General features: G+C 40.2%; 3 protein-coding genes across 7 annotated transcripts in view; 2 read left to right on the top strand and 1 right to left on the bottom strand.

The window, feature by feature from the left end:
* The window catches only part of card11 (caspase recruitment domain family, member 11), a 34910-nt gene extending 30233 nt beyond the window's left edge, over positions 1–4677 (top strand). For all 4 annotated transcript variants that reach the window (XM_028041897.1, XM_028041896.1, XM_028041895.1 and 1 more), the window contains exons 22-25: positions 214–396; positions 1117–1238; positions 3727–3842; positions 4263–4677. In XM_028041897.1, coding sequence (XP_027897698.1) covers positions 214–396; positions 1117–1238; positions 3727–3842; positions 4263–4467 — 626 coding nt within the window. In that variant the 3' untranslated portion in view covers positions 4468–4677. The remainder of the gene's footprint in view (positions 1–213; positions 397–1116; positions 1239–3726; positions 3843–4262) is intronic.
* A 1827-nt stretch (positions 4678–6504) lies between these two features.
* On the top strand, positions 6505–17779 carry chst12a (carbohydrate (chondroitin 4) sulfotransferase 12a). Of its 2 annotated transcripts, none has more exons than XM_028041909.1 (5): positions 6505–6631; positions 10607–11247; positions 11891–12043; positions 12132–12311; positions 13617–17779. In XM_028041909.1, exons 2-5 carry the CDS (start codon positions 10879–10881, stop codon positions 14163–14165), a joined length of 1251 nt encoding a protein of 416 aa, XP_027897710.1. In that variant the 5' UTR covers positions 6505–6631; positions 10607–10878; the 3' UTR covers positions 14166–17779. The 2 variants fall into 2 exon arrangements, with proteins under 2 accessions (XP_027897710.1, XP_027897711.1); XM_028041910.1 differs by lacking the exon at positions 6505–6631 and adding an exon at positions 6697–7109.
* Positions 17780–19247: 1468 nt separating this feature from the next.
* c1qtnf6a (C1q and TNF related 6a) lies at positions 19248–24271 on the bottom strand. Its single transcript, XM_028041911.1, has 3 exons — positions 23871–24271; positions 22486–22677; positions 19248–20848 (listed from the first exon to the last, which is right to left on the bottom strand). The coding sequence occupies exons 2-3, from the start codon at positions 22673–22675 to the stop codon at positions 20301–20303; spliced, it is 738 nt and encodes a 245-aa protein (XP_027897712.1). The 5' UTR covers positions 22676–22677; positions 23871–24271; the 3' UTR covers positions 19248–20300.
* Between the last annotated feature and the right edge of the window lie 253 nt (positions 24272–24524).

Raw genomic sequence — 24524 nt, 5'->3', positions numbered from 1 at the left:
TGATTTGAATAGAATTGGCTTCAAGTAGCAGAAAAGAAGTATTTATTTTATTGTTTTGAGTCTACAAGCAACAATTATTAGAGTCCTACAAAATTACCCAGCCTCACAAAACGATGCAAAGGCAGACTGTGGTTGTAAACAGCTTTTCCTTCTAGAAACAGGGTCTCTCATTGCACGCTTTCTCTTTTGTACTTGTGCGTCACCTATAAGCAGACGCTGCTGACCCCGACAACGAACTGAGCAGAGGTTTGAACCTGATCCCTTACAGTCCCGTCACGCCTCAGAAGACCCAAAGGCGAAGACCGGTTCTCTTCACTCCGGCCGCACTGGCCAAAACCATCATCCAGAAAATACTGAACATGGGCGCAGCCATGGACTTTAACATCTGCAAACCGGGTTAGTGTCTGATCAACAGCATGCAGTATAAGTCTTTGTAAGAAATGTCACTTAATTGTCTGTGAAGGGATTTTTTTTGTTCTTTTAACCCTGCACTGGGATTACTGGGTGTAATCCTAGTGTGTTGCTGCCTGTATGATGCGTGGGTGAATGCTAGAGAAACAGAAGCCCCCGTGGGGATTTAACTTATGTGTTGTACTGCACTGTGATGAAAAAGTTAAGAAGTGTAACCAGAGATAGAAAAAGACGCAGCACAGAAGATGGCCTAGTTGATAACCAGCGTGACGATGCACTGCAGTGACAATGACACAGATATTTTAGACGCCACGCTGACACTACACTGTAAAAATGTTGTTTTTTTTACAACATTTTTAAATGTTGTAAAAAAAAATCATTTACAACATTTAGATGTTAAATGTTCCCTCCCTGTCCCGTGGGAAATCATCCTTTTCCCCGACAGAGGAGGGGGCCGTCAGGCAAGTTATCGGTGAAGGTTGAACATCTGGCGAGTCAAGAGTCTGTTTTGTGACTTTCTGACGTGGAGAGTCCCCTGGGCGAAAACCTCAAGTTTCTGTTCCTTGTGATAAATGATGCCGTGCAGCGGCGTAGCAAATGAGCACGGTGTGAATGCGTCCCATTGTGAGCTCCACAAATTTACACGACGTGTGACGTTCAATTCACGTTTCCCCCTCGTCTTTTCGTTTTGCTCTCCGTGTCCAGATACCCTAACTAAGGAGGAGTTTCGTCTGAAACAGATCGTGGAGCCCTTCATTCACTACAAAGAGAAGCAGGCCACATTCGAATGCATCACCCGGGAAATCATCGAAGGTGTCGCTGCCAAGGTTGGTGTTTATTCGATCTGCATTTGGTGCCTTCAAGAAGTAGGTTGAGGTTATTAATGCAAGGAGTCCACTTAAAATGTCTTAAATTGACTTTAAAGGGGCAGTATGATGACAAATCGACTTTGTTGAGTTGTAGTGTTATTTTCTCATCAAAAACATACTTGGATACTTACCCACTCAGCTCCTTCAGACTAGCCAGCAGCAGTTAGCAAACACCTGGTGGAGCTGCACATCTCATTATAGCAGCTACTTCTCAGAGCAACGCTGGGAAAAATGTTGTTAGAGGGTTAATAGAGGAGCAATGCTGCGATGACTTCCTGCAGGAGGAGTTTCAGAACCAGCGGGAGTTTTTAAAGAAACAGAGACACAATTTCAAGGTGCTAAATTTTCTAAGACAAATTTATTTTAAGTCATATTTGATATACGGCATTTTTATAACAACTGACGGTAGCATAGTTACTTGATAGTATTGAAGTAACTACCAGTATTAGGTGCCTGGGAAACACCTATTATCAGTGATGGTATAGTTACTTTGAAAAAGTAACTTTAATCGGATTACTGATTACTCCTTGAAAAAATAACTTAGATTACTGGTTACTTGATTTGGAAAGTGACTAAGTTACATTAAAAGTAACTTTTTTAGTTACTTTCAGCAGCTGCTAACAGCAACGCTCCGCCACCTGTGAAAATTACATTGATCTTTGCCAAAACTTAATTGCAAGTTATTTTATAATGGTAACATCAACAATGTGTCTCTACTTATAAGGTTGAACTGAAGGGGAGATTGTTTAATGGTTACAACAGTACAAAAAAAATGTTTGTAATTTGTTTTTGTGTGTTTCTATTGTCTGGAAAACTATAAATAGGATTTTAGACCCCCCACCCCTCCAGCGTCCAGGTTCTGCGTTACGGACCTTAGACAAAAACGAGCCCAAAGCCGCTTATTATAATTTTACTTGACGTGCAAAACTCAAAATAGTTTTTCCAGCTACAAAATGCGCATCTCCCTCTTCCCTCCATTGTTTATGTTTCTGTCGCTGCTGATGCTGTCACACAGAAACGGCGGTCACTCGCCAAGACGCTTAGAGGAAATAAAATTAAATTGCAAAAGAAAATAGTAACACAAAGTGATTTCGATAAGTAACTGTAATCTGACTACTGGATTTGAAATAGCAACGCATTAGATTACTAGTTACTGAATAAAGTTGTCCGATGTCATCACTGCCTATTATTGCCCCTTTATAACAGTAAGGAGTAGTTAATCATAATAGGTGTTACATTTTGTACTGCCAGGACTATATAATCATGGATATTCCATGTATTGTTTTTTTTTCTTGCCGGATTTTTTTTTATCTTTCCAAGTTGCATGACAGGTATGCTAGCTAGCTAGCTTTTGTTCTTTTAAATCTGTCATGTATAAGTGCAAATTTATAAGCACTTGGCTGGACGAAGTTCATACATTTCTTTGATAATGGTCTTAAAAATGTCTGAAGGAGTCTTAAATTTGAATTGTTGAAACCTCTCAGAAATCGTGGCAGGCTTGTATAAAGCACTATGTAATAAAACTATATTTTTGCATCAATGATGAGTTTGGAAGATACACTATGTTGTGTATTTGTGCAAGTTGTAAACATTTTTCAGATATTAGCAGGAGTTTCTTTGATTCTTCGAATCAGTAAACCAAGAAAGCCTATTCTGAGATGGGTCACAATGAGTGACGGACACAGGTTACAATCATTCTGTCTTTTATGAAACAAGAATAAAAAATAAATGTAGGAAAATCCAGAGAGGAGAAGGACTAAATTAATTAATTATTCAAATTGTACTTCCACGTTGAGCCAAGGGGATGTTAGCGCCTCACTGTGATGCAAAAAGTGTCATGGAGGCAGGTTTGTGATTTGAAGACTCCTAGTTGACACTAAGCTAAATGGATACTTTGAAGGCTTTAAGGAATCGGGACAGTATTTGATCTGCTTTTTAGTTTAGAATCGGACTTCCTTTCTCCAACACCATGAACTTCTCAGGGCCATATTTGGAGGCCAAGTCATATCAGCTTCTAGTTGATGTCATGCTGCTCAAAAGGTTTTTTTAAAAATATCTTTTCCCCCTTTTTAAAAGAAGGAACAGGGGACTTTCAGAACAAATGTCAAACAAAACACTTGGTCTGCCATGGCTGATTGAACAGGGATTATTTCTTAGTAATTATTTCATGGAATGGCCCTAATCGTCAGCGCGTCTTTTAAAACGACTGCATCAGTTCACCAAAAGAGTGGAGGACTAGCTTGACGGCGCACTGCGCTCCCCCACTGGCCTTCCTGTTAAAGAAAACGCAAACTTTCACACACACAGCGTGTGCACGAAGACTACAACACCTTCACGTGTGCAAACCAGCACCTCCTAACTTCTACAGATAGATTAGATGCACGCCGTTTGCCACCACTCCTGTAGACTTGTTTTCAAGCCTCGTTTCCTCTGTACCCCTCTTCAGGGTAAACACTGCCTGCTGGAGGCCGAGCTGAGCTGTGTCAAGGACCTTCTACGGAGCGAAATCTACCCCATTATCGTTTATGTCAAGATCTGTGAGAAAAATGTCAAGAAGCTAAGGTAAGTCGAACACGAACTCTCTGCCTGTGCAGTGAAACCTCTTTTTCCAAATCCAAACACACGTCAGTTCTTGTAATTAGCTAATGTTTCCATGTTGGAGATTAGACAGAACACACTTTGACGACTCTGTTTGATGCTTTCTTTTTGAGCTCCCTGGAAAGATAAAGTAGATAAAACAAATGGGCAAATGCAACCATTTCTAAAAATAAACCCCAAAAAACAGGTCTGTTCCGTGGTTCTGCTGTTTCTAAGTAAAATTACCAAAAAATTCTGACGTATCTCTGGGTGGATTCTGTGACGTCTTTGAATTAGACGGGCCGCTGCAGCTCCACACGATCTCGGCATCAGAGATACTGGGTTCCAAACGTCACCGCACTCACCACCGCAATGCTGCTTCCTTCCTGTTTCCTGTCCACACAGGAAGCTGCCTCTGCGCGTGGAGTCAGAGGAGGACTTTGTGAGGTTGTGTCGGGCGAAAGAGAAGGAGCTGGAGACCATCCCTTGCCTGTACGCCACCCTGGAGCCCGACTCCTGGACGGGGATGGAGGACCTGGTAAGGGTCATCAAGGACAGAATTTTGGAGGAGCAGAAGAAGACGATCTGGGTGGAGCAGGACCTGCTGTAGGCCTCTTGTGCACCAGTCTGTACATTTAAATACGTGTTTCACTAAATGCAGTAAGCCACAAAACTTGTAAATCTACTGTAGCTCTCGTTTTATATTTATAGTCAGACTCAAAGAGGCCCAAACAAATGCATTATGTATTTTGTAAAATTGTATTTCAATTTTCTAAAGATAAACGGATTTAAAAAACCCTAATGTGAAGATTTCCTTATTTAAAAAAAGAAAACAAACCATCTGACACAGGATGTGCTGCAGGCAAATGTTTTTTCAGCAGCGCTTGCGTTTGATGGTAGATTTTAACCAAGATTAAACTGCCACCTAGTGGCGAGGTTGGGTCATTACAGAAACAACAGTTAGACCAATCCAGTAAAAACCAGTCATATTCCACAAATTAGAAAATTATTGAAAAGTTTAAATTTCCTCGGTAATTCAATTCATTTAGTGAAACACATTATATAGATTAATTACACAAAGAATGATTCATTTAAGCATTTTTGTTTTCTGTTGTGATGTTTTTCTGCTTACAGGTAATTGAAACACAATGATAAGACATTTTAAATACAGAAATGTGGGCTTAAGGTTAAGTATATTTAATACATGCTTAAATATTGTTACTTTCAAAAGCCACTTTTAATCTAAAAGACGAGCCTCAGTGGAGTGCATATTCCAATTTATTGAATATGACTGCATTTCTCTTTCTACGACATTACAACCGCACACTTCAGTGTGTTCTGCTGGGACTCAATGTGACAAACCAACAGAATACTGCATGACTGCAGTGGAAGGAAAATGATGTGGGTTTTCAGAAGCTTTTGTAAATAAGTATCTGAAAGACATGGTGCATTTATTTTTGGTAGAAGTCTCTTTTTTTCCACCACGTGTCATGTCAAAGCACTTCAAGCCTAACATGTAAAAGAAAAAAACAACAACCATTACCTACATGTGCCTAAACAGCTACAGGATATCTCAAGATGAAATTCTGACTAGCTGCTTGACTAACTTTAACGCAGACAAGGCTACAAATAGGAAACCTTTTTGAGTGCATGAGTGGAAGGAGTGCTGTTGAAGGTGCAACGTTGTCAGATTGGTGAGAAGCTCAGAAATCCTGCGACTTATTTGCAAAGGAAATATTTCTGAAGCAGAACTGGATTCTACAACATATAAAAGGCCCCAAAAATACCCCAAAATTCACCAGGGACTGACTGAAAACTAAGCAATTGAAATTCCTGGACTGAGTTAAAGCCCAGATCTGTAGAATTACTTGAAACAGGCAACGCATGCAAGAAAACCCTCATATATCATCCAAGGAGCAGCACAAACTCGTCTCACCGAAGATTAATAGCGAGGTGGTAACACGAGGAGGAAGGCTGTCCAAACTTGTTCCTAGAAAACACATTACTGTTGATGTCTATCTTTATGTTTTAATGAGTAAAACATGAAGAAAAGCATTTTTAAAAAGCATCAAAACGTTTTTTAAAGTGTTTATCGTGGTTCTCTAGAGGTCAGTGGGAATTTTGAGGAACATACTTTTCCAAGAAAGCCAAATAATCATACATGCATGGAAAATATGTGGGAAAATATTCCCAGTGCGGCTCATATCAGGTATATGGAGCAGAAATGCTAAATTTGGTGCACTACCTCCCCCACTTTGTGTTGTAAAACTGTCTGTGTGTGTTTAAGGAAGAAAGTCAGCTGCTAGGACAAAAAAAAACAAAAAACGATTACACTAAGCAAATGTTTTTGACAATGTCCGATCCCACACAGATTAGGTTACAACACGAATCAGCTGTCTTCAGTATCACCTAATTCATCTAATCAAGATAACGATTGCCAGTGTTCATTATTTTTCTCTCGTTCTTGTCAATTTTTTTTTTTTACATTTAATGTTGCAGTCAGGTTTTTAAAAAGTTATTTTTAACCCCCTGGGAACACGTGAATCATCCCGGATCAGAGAAATGTCACGCTGGAGCTGACCCAGAAAAGTGAATTTATCTCCTCCTCACGAGCTCACGTTGCAGAAACCTCAGCCTACCAACTCTCGCGGTGTTTCGCTCTGAGATCCCGCTCCATCTCCCACGGAAAAAAAAAACGGTGGCTCTCATCACACGGAGCGCCGACAGGGCAGGCTCAGCTAACGCGACCAGAGGAGCAGAAAGGGAAAAGAGAGGTGAGGACGTTTAGTTCTTAAATATCTTTGTACTTTTTTTTTTATATAAAAACATGACCATAATACTAAATATTGTAAGATTTTGGTGCACATTCCCCCCGCATACACCTTTGCCCCAGTGCTTTGGACTTGTTTGACCGTTAGGCGCACTGACAGCGCGACAAACCCACCGTGACCACTGAAACTCGGTGTTTTCTTTACCCGCTCGTCGTATTTGTTCGCCTAAATGCACCGCACACGACGCTGTAACCGAGCGGGTCCCGGGCGGGTTGGGGTTTCGGGGCTCCCGCGGTGAGGGAACAGCCTCTTCCTGCGGCGCTGCTCGTCCGTCAAAGGTAGCATTGTGTCCGGTCTGGCATCCGCCGAGGGCTGCTGCGGACAGGACGGAGGGATTCATGTCAGCCCAGGCTCCCGTTTGGGCTGGAGCTGCAGGTTACAGACGTGGTGGGAAATTAAATTCATAAAGACATCAACTAAGGTGAGTGGCACGACCTCAAAGTTCAAGCTCTTTGAAAATGTATGGTGGGAAATTAAATTACTCTGATTCTCTAATCAATTTAGAAGAATTAAAACACAAAACTAACCAGGATGCTTTTTAAAATCTCTTAATATAGTGTTATGGATCCACATTCATAACAGTAGCAGAAATAATCACAATCATTTTATTTGCATTAATCCTGATGTAAAAAAAAAAAAAAAACATTCAAATTTTAATATTATTGATGAATATTGCAACGTTGTTAACATTGTCTCTTTGTTTTCCACTACTGTTCTGGATTTTAAAGACAGTAAAAGGTAAGGCAACTTTAATTATATAGCAACTTTCCGCCAGAGACAATTCAAACTGCTTGTACAAAAAAGTTAAAAACGACAGATTAAAAATAAACATTACAATTTTGAATACAGTTTAAAAAAAACCAAAAATTTAAGAATAGGCAACGTCAAATAAGAAGGTTTTTAACCTTGTTTTAAATAAACGCAAGGTAGGGGCAGTCTTACAGTGAGCAGGAAACTTATTCCAGAGTGTTGGAGCATAAAAACTAAAAGCTGCTTCACCGTGTTTAGTTCTGACTCTCGGAATAGTTGAAAGGTTTGATTCTGATTATCTTAAAGGTCTGAGTGGTACATATGGTTGAAGAAGATCAGAAATGTAGTCTGGGTTTCTATTATAAAGTGCTTTGTAAACCATCAAGGAGATTTTAAATTCTATTCTTCGAGCAACAGGCAGCCAGTGCAGGGATTTTAGAACTGGACTGATATGCTGATCTCTTGTTGTTTTAGTTAGGACTCTTGCAGCAGCATTCTGCAGAAGCTGGAGCTTTCTTATTGCTTTTTTGATAATCCATTAAAAATTCCATTGCAGTAATCGAGTCTACTAAAAACAAAGGCATGAACTAATTTTTCAGAGTCTTGTGGGGACATGAGTCGCGTAATTTTAGCAATATTTTTTAGATGGTAGTATAATGTTTTTATGACAGATTTGATGTGGTTATTAAAGTTCAGTATTAAAGATCAGGATGCAAGTAAAAGTCCAATCAACTGAAGTTGTTATTAACATGCAGAGTTTGAATCCATGCCCCCTGAAATGTTATTACATCCTTATAAATAACACATTCAAAGAGTGCTTTGCTATTAAAATGTCACACACAACAAAACTGCATTGCAATTTGATATATTGTCCAACTCTAATTCAAATCACTGAATCTTTTTAAACCTAGTTGGTCAGTTATTGTGACCTAATTTAAAACTGCTTTTCCGTGCTGATTCAGATTTTCAGCTTTCTTTCTTTTTCTTTTTTACCAAGTTTGCCCTATTTCAATATTTTCTTCTTCTGCAGGGTTTCCCCCACAAACGTGGCTGAGCCCGGTGGTAGCGGCGCTAGGGCAGTCAGCTAGTGGTGCACCATATTTTTGTGTTAAAAATGTTAAAAGATACAAAAATTCAGAGGTGCAGGAGCAGGCAGTGTGTGTGAAGCCAACCAATGTGTCAGCTCTAAACCTAGCTTAATCTGTCTTTACTGTCACCATTACAAGAGTATAAAAAGCCCTATTTAACTTAAATAAATGACGCTTAGCCTGGTGGGTGGCTATTTTAACTATTTAACAGAAAAATAGTTAGATTACTGCAGCTATCCCCACTTATGCAGTACAAGCAAAAATCTGTAACTCAGAATAAATTGTTTTCTTAATGCATTCGACGGCTGAAAATATGGGATTATTCAAGTTTTAAACAGGAAAAACTGAGAATAAACTTGGATTTTACAGAACGTGACCTGCCTGGTCTGAGCCGGTCAAAGGAAAATGGGCAGACTTTGACCCAGGACGAGTTATTTGATGCGCCACTAGTCTATGAAATGCAAACTGCACCGGAGCACTTATGTTGTTGCCGACGGCGATGATAAATACAACACGATGTAGTAAGACAGCAGCTGATATGTCGGTAGGGAGGAAGAGGGAGAGATGTCTGCTGCCTCCTAACAGACGTTTCCATGTCAATAATTGCCTCTTCGCTTCAGGGGAAGAGGAGGTACAGAAACATGATGCATGACAGTTCCAAGTTTAGAAGTAAGCTGAAGGGGGGGGTGACGCTCCGTGACTTTTGATCCAAAGAGGAAGGAGAAGTATAGAAGACTGGAGCCCAATTATCCCCGAGATGCAGGAAATGCGACTCGGGGACGGAACAGACACTGCCTCCACTTCAGACCCTTCCAAGCTAATTAGCACGCGAGCACAGTGAGCATCTGTGTGTCTCCCTCGTGCAGCGTGCGCCGAGGTCAGGCTGCGAAACCTTTTATAACCGCCTCTCCTTCAAAAGTGGCTCACACTGGCATTTTTATTATCTGAGGAGGGCGTGGCATTTCAAGCAAACACTGCTGCGGGCTTCAGCGTATCCCTCTTTGGTACGCCGAGTCCCCCTGACCTGAAAATATCTGACAAACGTTTGCGATCTTACTGCTGGGAAGCGGTGTGGGGCCAGAATGCTAAATTCAGCACAAGCCTTACCATAAATCACGCCTGAGACTTCCTCAAACATTTTTTTTCATAACTTCAGACAGTGAGGAAGAAAATATGTGTGTGTCTTCTTATTTACTGTATGTAAATGTTTGGTTTTAACTGTATATAACTTGGAAATAATTCACAATAAAATTAAAAAATGTAATCTAAGTAAACTTTCACATCTCTTGGCGGGTTTTATTCTGAAATAAAACCTGCTGTTTTATTTAAACACTAATAGCAACAAGCAAAGCTGTTAAAAAAAAGAAAAGAAGGAACATATCATTAGGCCTGTCACAATAAACAATAAGTCAGTTAATCGCATGATAAATTAAAATGAGTTCTATCATTTTTATTTGCATGATTTATCGTTTTTCTCTTTCTTCCAAAAAGTGGATGTTAAAAGTCTTCAATCTGGTGTTTTGGTTTTAACCATTCCTTTTATTTTTTAAGGACAATTTTGTTTACAAAGACTTCATATTTCATTTTATTTGTTTATTTTAAATATTTAAAATGTCTTCCATTTCCAGTATTAAATGTAGACTAAAATAAAAAAAAAGATCGATCTTTGAGAATGTGTTCTTGCAGTAATATGCCTTTACCATTATATTTCTTGAAAATTGTCTCAAAGCAACAATATTATCGTTTATCGCAATTACTGCTGGGACAATTTATCGTCCAATAAAATTTATTGTGACAGGCCTACTCATGAATAGTTTGAATGATGTTTTGCTAAAATCTAAAATCTGATGAAGCCATCTAAAATTATCTTTGAAACATAAAAATCTCTCAATTAGCTTGCTCATATCTTTCACCAGAAAACATTTGATGGTGTTGCCGTGATTTGTGTGACCTTGATTTTTCTTTTTTTTGAGAGAGACAAAGAACACAATTCAGATGTGATTTGATAGGATTTGTCAGCATGGGTTGGATACTTTTTCTCAAGAGTGCAAACATGTGTTTTGTGTCCGTTTCTCCACAGATCGTTGACGGGCGGGCTCCAGTCCTGCCATCATGTTTGGCCCGATCCGACGTCAGACTCCGCTGAAGCCGATGCGTCCCTAACCGCGCCCGCATGGAGCTTCTGGGTTTCTTTTAGCCCCGCAGCAAAACCGAGCCTCCACGTCCCCCGGTCCGTGCATGAGAAAACACGCAGGTATCTGTTACAATCTGCCGCCATGGCAACGCTGTGCAGACGCCCTGCGAAATCATAAGTCTGTTGCTATGGTGACTCTGTAGCAAGCAGCTGTCACTATGGGAACATCCAGGATGTTCCGCATTTTCGTGGTTCTGGGCTCGGCTTTCATGATCCTCCTAATCATCATCTACTGGGACGACGTGGGAGCCACCCACCTCTACATGCACACCCCGGTGTCCCTGGGCCCCAAGGTCCCCCACCCGCAGCCCCCCCAGTCGAGGCCCCACACCACCCGGACCCCGTCCTTCCTGTCCGACATCGACGCCTTCGTCAACCAGTTCCTGGAGCCCGGAACCGGGGAGCCCACGGACACGGTGCCGGGGGACTCCAGCAACCAGTCGGAGAAGTCAGAGGAGCGCTACGTCCCCCGGAGGGAGTGGAAGATTCACCTGACGCCGGTTGCCGCGGAGCTACGGGAGAGACAGGTGAGCTAAGGTGTTGGCAGGCAGCTTCAGATGGAAAGAGGTGGAAAAGAAGCCACTTGAGGAGTTTTGGGTAAAACATATTTACAGACAAACATGATTTTATCTTAAATACAAAATGTGTGCATATACATATATATTGTACAGTTTTGGTTGCATTGTTGTTCTTAACATGTTTTTTTATCAAAGAGCCTTTTTATGAGTCTGTATACTGCAGTTAATGATTAACCGATTGCTAAAGTAGTTGACAATTATTTTAATAATTGTTTAATCACGATTAATTCAATTATTCGTAAATAAATCTGTCCCAATATCCTTAATGTTGGATGATCTGCAATCACCGGATACTAACATGTTAAACCGATCTTTTCCACTGATCTTATCTATCTCCACAAAGGATAACTTAGCAACCTTTTCACTATATTTAGTGATTTTTCCAACAAAAGAAATTGCTATTGGTCGGAATCGACAGGTGAGACTTTTAAAAGATCTGCGATCGACCAGAAAACTGCAGTCGGTTCACCTCTAATAAAAACACTTGTTTTGAATGTGTTTAATTTTCATGCTTGACCCTTTCTAAAGTCATCAGTGTAAGACCAACATGTGATATTTATCGCATAATTGTTTCTCCAAATGGAATAATCAGGAAAAGAGGCGAAGGTTACTCCAGGAGGTCTGCGCCAACGACAGCGTGCCGTTTCCGGGCAAAAACCGTTCATTTGATGACATTCCTAACAAGGAGTTGGATCATCTCATTGTGGATGACAGACACGGCATTATCTACTGCTATGTTCCCAAGGTATGCAACGTGGTTAGCCAGTGTTGTACATTTTGTCACATTTATGACATCGGGTTGATCTGTTTCTCTGCTGTGAATGTAACTTCAGGTGGCGTGCAGCAACTGGAAGCGCATCATGATCGTCCTCAGCGAGAGCCTGCAGCAGGACGGCGCTCCTCAGAGAGACCCTCTGGCCATCCCCAGGGACCTGGTCCACAACAGCAGCATGCACTTTACCTTCAACAAGTTCTGGAAGCGCTACGGCAAGTTTGCAAAGCACCTCATGAAGGTCAGTTCTGAAAAATACTGCCAAACTAACTTCATGCTGGGATGACTGTGTTATGGTCACAATGCATTTTCTTACCTGAGAAAACAGACGCTTGAGCACATCCAACATCTAAACGTCGTGAACGTAGTGGTCTGGCTGTTAACTCTCAACTAGAGCCGCCCATCGTCGCCCTAAACTTTGTTGCATCCTCGATCCACAGCTTCAAGTCGTTCCTCCACTTGAAGCCAAGATTATGTTTAACACTAGGGCTGCGATTAACGATTATTCTAGTTATGAATTAATCTATTTGTTATTCTGACAACTGATTAATCGGATAAAAAAAAAGTGAACATTTTGAAGAGTTTTCATCTTAGCCTGTTTTATGCAATATTAGGAATCAATTAAAAAATGGGAATAAACAATTCATAAATTTTTAAAGCAAGAAAATAAACATTTTATCACCTAAAACCCTTTAGTGAACTCTTGATCATTTGCTGCAGGGGATGTATCTGCAGCATCAACATGTGGAAAGCTCTGTCCCTTCTGCTTGACATCGCCTCAATCAGTGACATTTTTCTAATTGTTCGATTAAGCAATTAATAACTGCATGCAGACGGTGTTTTACAGGAGATTTTTATTCATTTTAGTTTTTTTCTGAATTTGAGTCAGATTAAGCTAGAACTGTCATTTGAGGAGTTCTGGGTAGAATCTGTATAGTTACCTTAAATTCAAAATGTATATATTTTGTACAGTTTTTGCTTCACTACTTTGAATATTTTTGTTATTATTTCAACAAATGGCCTCTTTTGAGTCTGTAAGCTCTAGAAAACGATTAATTGATTACTAAATTGGCTGATGATGAAATAATTACGATTTATCCGATTAATCGTTTCAATCACGTGTGCCAACAAGCGTTTTGAATTGAAGCACTCTTTCTGTGGAAGAGGAGAGATTCTTCCTATTGACTCTCACAAATCACATGATGATTAGAGGATCTTGGGGGAGGTGAGAGCGCTCACTCCATTACTGTATTCCCAATATGAAGAGCTAGCATCCATTCGACTTGTTTCATTGAGAAAGGACTGTATTTTGTTCACAGCAATAGGTAGTCACCCTCTATGTTGCAGATATAAAATCTCTCCATATATATTCTGTTATATCAAAGCCTCCTTTCAAAGGCTGCGTTAAAAACATCAAAACAGATCATTGTGAATTACTTTTCCCCTGACTATTGAGAATTTTTTGCTCTAAAATATGTAGTAGAATATGCCTTGATATGTATTTTTCTGATGTATTTTAAAATAATGCTGGAACTACCTTTGGCAGGTGAAGCTGAAGAAGTACACAAAGTTCCTGTTCGTGCGGGACCCGTTTGTGCGTCTCATCTCCGCCTACAGGAACAAATTTGAGATGCGCAACGAGGACTTCTACCGGCACTTTGCACAAGTCATGCTGCGCCGCTACGCCAACCAACCCACGCCTCCCGCCTCCGTGGACGAGGCCTTCGCTCTGGGTAGCCGCCCGTCCTTCTCCCACTTCACCCAGTACCTCCTGGACCCGCAGACCGAGAAGGACATGCCCTTCAATGAGCACTGGCGGCAGGTGTACCGCCTCTGCCACCCGTGCCAGATCCAGTACGACTTCGTGGGTCACCTGGAAACGGCAGAGGAGGACGCCGAGCACCTGCTGCGCCTGCTGCGGGTGGACAATGTGGTGGAGTTCCCCACCTCGCAGAGGAACCTGACAGCGAGCAGCTGGGAGACGGACTGGTTCGGTCCGGTGCCTGTGGAGGCACGCCGGCAGCTCTACAAGCTCTACGAGCCCGACTTCCGGCTTTTTGGTTACGACAGGCCAGAGTCCATCCTCAATGAGTGATTCACGCAAACGCACAGGCGAAATGTAGTTTTTAAAATCACAACAGTGGGCGCCGCGCCCCCATCGGCCAGCGAGAGGCGTCACACACACCTTCTCCCGCCGTGTCTTTGCTGGACTGAATGTGCACATGATTAGAAACACTCATGGAGTCATTTCTGCCTCATTAAACCACAGAAGAAGCATGCAGTCACATTCAGATGTCTGTCCTTCTGCCCTCTTTAGGGATTTTAACCTCCATGTTTTTATGTAATGCCATCTGTGCCCACTTTTGTGACTAAATTCACATACTTTGGTAGCACTCTGTTTAAAAAACAAAATGATGCACAGAGACCGTTTTGGTTGTGATTGCTCGCTTTGGACAATTAGATTCTTTTTTTGTGTTGCTAGATTATCTTAACTTTTCACTACACTATCAGTAGTTAGCTAGTTTATTTCACATTGTTTAAAGTGCAATGTTTTTAAGCATGAAAGGGATTTTATGTTGAAGTAAGTCTTTTTTTTTTACCTCGTATTCACACTTTACGTTTTCGTGAATTGAACCGAGCTGATTAATTTATATCAGCCATACAAGGTTCTGCGAGCAAAATATGTGCTGGAAATGAAGTACCGCTGCTGGCGTCTGGTTAGTTTTAAAGCCGGTTGCCACAATGTAGCCTCAGCATAAGGAAGCACAGCGGCAGGCAGCTGGTGACCTGGGTTTGTCTCCGCTTGTTTCAGACATATTCTTACGGTTACTAATGCACAGATGTGCCTCTGCTTGTTTTTCAAAAATCTTTTTCAAAGGGAAATCTCTCATTTGTGTCTTTGCTTTTTGTTTTCTTTCCAGGCAGGTCTGGGTTAACTCGCGCCGTCATCATTTCATGACCTTAAACAAACCATCTCGCTAGAATATTCATAACAATTGCTTGTAAGTTTACTTCCCTTGGTAAAAGTAGTATTTTACAGAATCATGTAAACTTGCGGGATATTTTGAAAGATTTTATGTTCCGTCCTATTTCCACTTACTTTTGGTTTTATAGTTTCTACTTGAACTGTTTCACTCCCTGATTAAACTAAAATGACTCTGAGGACTCTCTAAGGTTTATAGAGCCACTTAAACACAGCGGATCATGAATACAATGTAGTAACTTATAAAAGATTATATAAAAGTACATGTGCAAGTGGGTACAAAATGAGAAAAGTGCAGTTAAGAGATTCTTAATGTATGAAAATGTTGAGTAAAAATGTCAGTATTATGATACTAACACAAAATAAGAACAAAAACTAATCACAGGATATCTTTGATTTTGCAGAAAATAGCATATTTATTATTACACTTTCAATTATGCTGCCTATAATGTAGGTGAAAAAGTAGCAAAAATCTACACAGCAATCCAACCACTGAATTTAGCTGTGCTCATTGCTCACACCTTCCCTTTTTAGCATTCAGTCAGTCGTCTTAAGACAGCACTACCTTTAGTTTCACACCAGGACTGGATGTATTTTCCCAACCGAAGCAAGGAAGAAGTGTGGCGGTCGTGTTTCAGCCTCCTGACCGGCAGGGAGCAGCGATGCGTTGGTCTTGGAAGTCAAACTGTGGAAGAAAGCCCTCGTAGTTTTAAGGCCGTAACTTTGTAAGCCTTGTTATACTTCGACACCGATAACAGACTTTATCGGGTGTCTGTTACGTCAAAGCAAATAAAATGACAGATAATGTCATTTTCACATTGTTAATCTCAACATTTTCTTTAAAAAAAATGCAACATGAGCTACTTTTATTTCAAATACATATGTTTAGTAACGCTTAACGAAGAAGATGGAGGGCTACCTTTGGCTTCCGTCTTTTGCAACCAATGGGAAGGTGTTGTAGCGTTCTTTCAGCCAGCTGACCAGCAGTGTGCAGCAGCATGTGGGGGAGGGGCATTACTTTATGCTTCAAGTACTTTCTCTGAGAAGGACTTTAAGACATAGAAAAGGTCTGATGGTTTTAAGATTGTAACTATTTAAAAGCTTCATATTGGTAGCAAACCAAACATAAACGCTACGGTAAGGAAAGAGGAAAACAACGAAAATGGAGAACGAACGAAGCAACCGTTACTGATGCTGAGCTTTCCTGCATACTGCAACTATATGCTGTCATTTACCCTTAAACATGATATCCACAGGTTGCTTCTGCATTTATTATGCGGTGCATTGCATTGTTTTTGTAGCATTACTTTGAGCTTTGATGAACTCCTGCACAGCTGAAAGCTGGTTCAACATGAATAGTGTTAGTTAAAAGGAAATATGTAAGTTATTGGAGTTATGGTGTTAACGAATCGATGGCTTTAGGTGATGAAAGTGAGGAAAAGACAGTGCCTTTGGTTGCTAAAAGTTTACACAGCTTAAAAAAACGAAAGTATTTTTATAGGAATTCATTTGTACTAAAAATCACAGACTCACAAAAAGGAATATTTGATATACTGCGTGTTGATTTCAGCTGTATTTAGGGACCAAAAGAAAAACAAAAGCCTTTCGGCTGAACTGTTAACGTGGGACTTTGCTGTAAATCTCTCCGTTTGTTTGGATTCTCCATTGTGTTGATGTTCAGTGCCATTTAAGATTGAGGATTTCTCTTAAATCTACACAGATCCATGCTGGATGTCGCTGTTGTTCCGACTCTTCATTGATGTGATAGACACACAACTATTGGTGTTTCTTTATTAATGTTTTTTTTTAATCTGATCTTTATGGAGAATTGTTTACGGGGCTGGGGGGAAGTTTTGTCTTCATCTTGTGGCCATATGCTGTGAGTGTGGATATAGTCCACCTCTGCTGTGTTTGTACTTTAAGTCCTGTTGTATTTTCATACCTTTGGTTTTCTATTCATGTTCTTTGTTGATGTTTCCTGTGTAAAATTCCGACTTTTGATTTATTTATTTTTCTTTCTGTCAATGGGCAAAGGGGAAAAAAACATCGAAACAGAAATGTTTGCAAGTCAAAAAAGGAATTTATTTATGGTTCAAATAAAACAAACGAATATGAGATTGTGCTGTTTCTTGCAAATGAGCTACAGAAACAAGTTACGACCCACATTTTAAGTCCTTCAACAAACATGAAGCACAATACTATTATTGTTAATATTGACAGACTTTTAGGTTCTCACTATGTTTGTTTTGTCTGATATGTTAAAATCTACATTTATCACACGTTAAGCTATTCCGGCCTCAGGTCTGCTGGCCCCTGGGCTGTTTTTTTTCTTTTTCTTTAAATCATTCCAGTAGTAAAACACAACTAAATGCTAATTAGCGGGACTTTACTGCCATCTAGAGGTCAAATTAAAGAACTACAACTGGATCAATTCAAAATCACTTCTATCGCTCACAGAAAAAAACTCATCTTTGATTTTTGTACATTTTATTTTTAATTATTTTTAAAAAATACATAGAATTGGTACCAAACAGACACTGCTAATTGTAACTTAAAGATTTCTCTTAAATCTACACAGTACTTCCTTTTAGGCAAATCAAAAATATTTGAGATAATTTGATTAGGAATCTCTGATTTGGTGTAGAGTTGACACACATTTCTCCTCAAAATAGATAAAAACATGCCATTCAAGTAAAACGTATATGATTTGGACAGGAACAGGAAAATAGCTATCAGCAGTCAGAACAATATTTCAGAACCTTCAACAAATTGAAGGTTGGATAAGAATAGTCTTAAGACATTAAGTAAGACATTACTTAGGTCTTGTAAAAGCTTCTCTTCCTTCTGATAAGTATATTTAACTTATCAGTCTCCATGGTTAGTCTAATGTAGTGTGAGACTGAGTTATCGTCCATGCTAGTATTCATTCAGAACAACAGCTGGTTACCATGGAGACTAAAGGCAGGCTGGTGAAGAGACATTACTGACAAACAAGAGGCACAGTTTCCTGCTGCAGCGCCGCCTGCTGGCGCTCCCTTACATAATGCTGTTTGCTCTCCTGACATTACCTCATCTATATCATCTCTTATAGACACAAGAAAGACAAATTAACTTCACTCCACCTTTTTAATAGTACAAATGAATGATTTTCTCACAATATATACCAAAAGATCATAGTGATAAAGTTATAAACTAGTCTAGATTTTCATCGTGATGAGTCAAACCAACAAAAGACATTTTATTCAAGTTCGAGTTTATGTCCGTTATCTGTCACTCAGGCTTAAACAGTTACAAAATACACAACAGAATGGTTTTAGTTAAGATTTTTCTTTTTCATATATTTACAAATCTGCTAAGTCGTTTAGGTGTCTCAGTTGGAATAGAGTATACAGTAATCTAAAGGTACATGCCTCATTTATTTATTTATTACTTAATAAATAAATAAAATCTTGTTTGTTGCCACTTTTTGGCAACATCATTTTGTATTATTTCTTGTCCCTGGTCTGAGTCATTCAGAAAGATAATTTAGTGAGTTCAGTTTTGTGCTAACACACAGAAAAACGTTTTGGCAAGAAACATATCAGGTTTCCCCAGAAAACTTGCTAAGCCCGGTGGATGTGATCTAGGGCAGTCATTCATCCAGCGGCCCGTCGTGTTTTTTGAGTTAAACATGTTTAAAGTTGACAGGAAATTTGAAAATATCACTTGATAATTATGTGTTATTGAAAGAACGGAAGATTAATACTTGAACACCAACTATAAAGTCTTAAAAAATGGAAACATTTTAAAAAGTCTGAGATAAATAAGCAATTATTAGCCTGGTGGGGGCGCAAGTAAAGCCCAGTGGCCCGCCAGGCTTATAATACACTGAGGGAAACCCTGAACATATTTTAAAATTAGCCAGTTAAATCAGACAGTTTGTTACCACTAGAAAAGCACAGATCATGCATTTTCTTAGCCTACATCAACACGCTGGAAGACTTTAATGGAGCCTCAAAACCATTTTTGAGGATGTTTGTTAACTATCCTGTTCATCTTTCACAATTTGACACATTTTCCTGAGGTTGTACTGAAATGTCTGTAATGAAAGCCGGGTCAAAATCCCCCAGAGAGAGTTATTTTCTTTCAAGCATAAATTTACAGTCCTGGGTTGAACTTCCTAGTGTGGTTATGCTGCATTCAGTGGCTTCGTGACTTAGTTAAGTGTAACTGGGTCTACATTGTTAGTTGTATATTTTCACAAAATGTTTTCTTTAATTTATTTGTCCTCTTATACTTGTCTGTCCTTGTGTTCCTCTGTGCCTGCTATAAGGGGTTTGGTCCTCCAGCTCCACCCTAACAAATTGGTTTACAGATGAAGTATATGGGAGTCAAATTATTTCTCTTTACTCCTTTGAGTTTTATAAATTTGTGGCAGAGTGAGTGACCAGTAATGGATGGATGAACCACAAGCAACCACCGACGCCAGCCCCCAAAACCAAGCTGAGAATTCAACAGAAAAAGCATCAACATAATTTCTTCTTTAACGTTTTGGTTTTTAATCCCAAATTAAAAATGGGGGAAACAGTCTACTGCTGCCAAGGTTTTCACAACCTTAAACTTTTTCACATTTTATTCATGTCGCAAAGTTATTTATTTTTGTTTTTAATTCAATTTTATGGGATAAACCAAATGTAATACCGTATTGACAGAGTTTCTCCTGTTTGTTAGACTGGATGTTACTAAAATATGATAAATATAGTTAATAATAATCTTGTGCTGCCACACACATATAAAGACACAGGAGGTGTTTTGCTGAGATGAGATCAAAAGGGTGGGGGAAAAAATACTGTACATCACCCTGGTGACAGATTTTGTCCAGGTGAATTGTCACGTTCCACTGGCAGATTATTTCACTTACATCTAGTACGTTTTCATCAATGTTAAGGGATTATTGATGTAAAACAAGCTCCTTTGTCGTGCTAAAAAGTTAATTTTGTCTTAATCTCAAGTGTACCAAGATATTTACACTAGGAACTATGCCAAAAATGCTTGTTTGCTGCGGGAATTATTTCCTTAAACACGAAAGATTGATGACGTTTTAGTCGTCACGCGCACATTTTGTTGAGACTTGCCAGCCAAGAACAATGTTACTGTTTTATCGCGAGATTTATCGAAGTTTGAGGCTGTAACCTGACAGATGTGAAAACGGTGTGAATACTTTCAACAAATTAACTCAATCTTCAAAACGCCCCGCCGAAATGTCCCTCATTCCCCGCCGGCTTTGATGAGGTATCCGTTGAACGTGACGTAGACGTCCACGTCGTCGCTGTAGATGGCGTTCTCGCGCTCCCTCTTGAACAAGCGCACCCACACGGCGTCGCGCGGCCGCAGCTCCAGCATGACGCTCTGGCTCTGCATGATGGAGCGGTCGCTGGGCTGGGCGTAGACGATGGCCCGCTCCGCGTCGTTCTGCATGACGTGGAGGTACGTCTCCTTGAAGTTCCACGTGTGGATGTTGACGTTGAAGAAGTAGACCCCGGCGACCCGGCAGAAGAACTTCCCGTGGAACATTTCGAAGTCGCCGCCGAGGTTGACGAAGACCGTGTCGAAGATCACCGCCTGGTAGGCGTCGTCGCTGTGCAGGGACTTCCGGCGCGCCACGGAGAAGGCAGAGTGCGACAGCTTGCAGGGGTCTCCTGGAGGACCCGCATGGCCTTTGCTGCCCTTTGACCCCGCTACGCCTTGGGCCCCTGGAGGGCCTTCGTGTCCAACGTTTCCTGGGGTTCCTCTGTCCCCACGATCTCCTTTGTCACCTGAGTGAGGTTGGAGTTAAGACCAGAGGTGGGTAGAGTAGGCAAAAACTTTACTCAAGTTGAACATATTTCTACTCAAGTAAAAGTAAAACGTAGCCGTCCAAGAAATGAAGTAAGAATAAAAAAAGTATGTAGTGAAAATGCTGCCCTAGTATTCCGAAACAGTCATTTAATACTAAAAAATGACACAATCAGATGTACTTTAAAGGCCAAAATGAAAATAATTAATATGAATAATACAAAATATTAAAATAAGTCAAAAGATTTTTTTTCCAAATGTTTCAATATAAAACTTATGAAACTTTAACAAAAACTGCTGATTTGTGTCTATGTTTGGTTAAAACATAGACACAATTTATTACGCTAGTTAAAAAGTCTAGCGTAATATAAAATACTCCTAAAAGTCATTTTTTTTCCCCAAAACATTGCTCAAGTAAATGGAACTGAACAACTAGTTACTGATTAAGACGCACTGAGAAGGCACAAAAAATACTTTATTGGAGAAAAAAGTGAAAGAAATGGCTCTCTTTTTTTAAAGGTTTACTAATAGGAACCGACTCTCTCGCTCTCCGTCAGCTCCACATCCTTTCGTTTCTGAAAAGAATCTACCCTGAGGCCACCTGTCTGATCAGCAGCACTGAAAGCGAACATTCCTGCAGGAAAATGAGCCGAGTCGTAGTAACAAATCCACACAAGAACGTGGACAGGTCATTCTGTGGGCGGCTTTTAAACAAGGCAGCCCTTCCGAGAAGAACCCGCAAACACCCTGCAGCAGACGGGGCGACGGGGGAGGCTCACGCGAGATTCGTCTAATGTTTTGGTGAAGGTTCGGCAAGCTGTGGGGAACCGGCCAGCGCTTTATTTTTACTCATAAATCCAATAAGCAGAATTAAGTCTCTGTGCTCCACAAATCTGGAGCAAAAGTTCAGAAAACTGCAAAACAGCTGAAACACTGAATTCCTTTAAATCAAGGCTAAAACCCTCACCTGTTTAGCGGTAACTGGACCATTTTCCACCATATCTGACGTGTATTTGCTCGATAATTTAATATTTACTGCTTAATGACTTTATTGTGTTATGATGATGTTAAGCACTTCCAACTGCCTTGTTGCTGAAATGTGCTGTAGAAATAAACCTGACTCTATTAAATAGAGTCTATTTAATCCTCAAATTAAATCTGTAGATTTTTTATTAAATACGTAATAAGTTCAAATATTCCATTAAAAAAATTGCATTCTTAAACTAATATAAACTCAAAGGAAGTATAAAATATGATTTTGGCTCTACTGTAAGAATTGGGCTGATTCAAGCACTGTGAATAATAAAAATTATATATTCCCACCCCTTTGTCAGATTTAATCAAATCACAAACTTGATTATCTGATTAGGATTTTATGCAGTAGAAAAACACAAATTGACACACAAATATGAAGTGCACGGTTTTCAATTTGTTGTACAAGAAAATGTCAAATAGTTTTGTTGACTTTAACCCCAACAAAATATGAAGGACATGCGAGTCCTGATTATTTTTGTGGAGGAATACTCTCTTTTAGTTCATTTCTAATATCCTTGAACAAGTCTCCTCTGATTACGGCTTTAAAGAAAGAAAAAGAAAGCACTCGTGTGCAACAAGTCACCTTTCAGTATAGTCATGTTGATGTAGGTGCGGATCTCTGGGACGTGGCTGAACTCCGCCAGCGCCGGAGGATCTCCGCTGCCCTCTGCTGGCGGCATGTGGTCACAGCATCTGCTGCAGGGAGAGTGGGGCGGAGGAACCGTGACCCCAGGAGAGGAGGAGGAGAGCAGGACGAGGAGGACGCCCAACATAACTGCAGAGATGTATAGATTATTATTATAAATACAGTTACAATGCATGAATACATAATACATAGCTTCAGACAAATGCTGTATGTTTTAATCACTTAAGTGATCATAATTAAAATAACAGGCTTTTCCAACTCTGTGCCGGGTTGAACGGGGAGAGACTGTGACGCTTTCTAGCACATGACTATGTCATAATCGTGTGCATAAATATAATCGATCGGAGGTTGTAATAATGTTTTTACATCAGGCGTGTCAAACTCAATTTGATTTTGGGCCAAATCAGGATCATGACTGATCTTTCAGAAGATCACCGGTTGTGTTATAATCTGTGGCTGAAACCTGTTAACGAAATGTTACAGTATAAATCAATTCTTAAAATTAAGCAATAGTGAGCATCTTTTCAGTCCCTCCAGGATTTGGCAACTGTTTTGGGGATTTTATTTTATTTTTTTGCAATAAAAATCAAGGTGTTTGTGCTATTTTTGAAATATTTGCACTTATGGGAAATGCCACTTTTTATTACTCACCGTATCATTATGGAATTAGAAATCAAGTGAGGCTGAGGCAGATGTTTAGTAAAAGTAAGAAATACGTCCATCTACAGCTGGGAGTATACCGTCACTTGGATCCAATATCTTTCACTGTTTTTGCCAAAGACCTGCAATAAACTCATAATTCTGTATTAGTGTGAAAAAATAGGGATCAGCAAAAATAGGGATCAGCAAACCCTTAGGGGTGAATGCTTTCATTTGGTTAGAGCTGTAAGTCCCATGTTTATGCCCTGATCTCAACTTTCGCTGCAGTTTGCTCACACTAAGCTCACCCAGCTCGTCCCAAAAATGTGCTTTTTCTCTCGTTTCATTCGAACCATAAATCTACTGTGGAGATTCTCTGAAACACAGATGGTGCTGCTCAGTGTTTATTACTAGCACATTACATAACAGTGAAGGGGTTTTTTTTCTGAAAGCTTCTCCTAAACAGCCGTCTTCTGTAACAAATCCCATATATGCAGCTATGTTATAAAACCAAGATTTTCAAAGTTTAAAGAAGAAACCTGCCGCTTCCCTTTCCTACTCAGTAGATTTTTTTTTGTTTTCTTATTTTTCAAAGCAATCCTCGTGTCAGTGTCATGCAGCAGTCTTGCACCTGCAGCTTAACAGACGGACAACCCAGACAAAGTGGACGTTGTGATCCTCACCTCGGCTTCAGGAGGCAGATTCCCGAGTCCGCAGCTTTCCCGTGTTTCTGTACGAGCGAGTGACGTTTCCTGAGAGGAAATCCGTCTTTCTCTCGATCCCTCCTTCATGACCGTTTATGCAACAGCAGGATCCGGTTGGCGATCAGAGCCCAGCAGTTTCCTGCTGACCCCTGATCCAAACAGAGCGTTGTGCGTTTTTGACACGACTAAAAGCGTGGGGCCTGACTTTCCATGCCTGATTGTTTTAAAATGTTTCTAATCACTCTGAAAGCGGCCAGTCTGATGAGAAAATCTCCTTTTAACCGCTGCTCAGGTTTAATGGTGCCTTGATGAACACTTTCTGCATTAGACACACAGGAAGCCGCTTGTCGTTCCCCTGAGGGTCCGCCTTTCTTCTGCGCTGAATTCCTCTCAAATTTCCGGAGACCCAGCTGCAAGGAATGAGGGAATCCAGCGGAAAGGCGAGGGGAAACAGAAAGGGAATGTTTTGATTAGCTTTGGAGTTGAGTTTTGAGTTCGGCTGCTTGGAGGAAGGACGATTACCTCAAGGATTACGTAAGACAAATTACAGGAACTTAAAGGCAGACGTGAAATTTAATCAAACCCATATTTTCCAGGCAATGTCAATAAGGTGAATCTTTTTTTTTTCTCACT

The sequence above is a fragment of the Xiphophorus couchianus genome, chromosome 16 (genome assembly GCF_001444195.1).
Source record: "Xiphophorus couchianus chromosome 16, X_couchianus-1.0, whole genome shotgun sequence".
Taxonomy (NCBI): Eukaryota; Metazoa; Chordata; class Actinopteri; order Cyprinodontiformes; family Poeciliidae; genus Xiphophorus; species Xiphophorus couchianus.
This window is presented reverse-complemented; position numbering and strand designations above follow the sequence as displayed.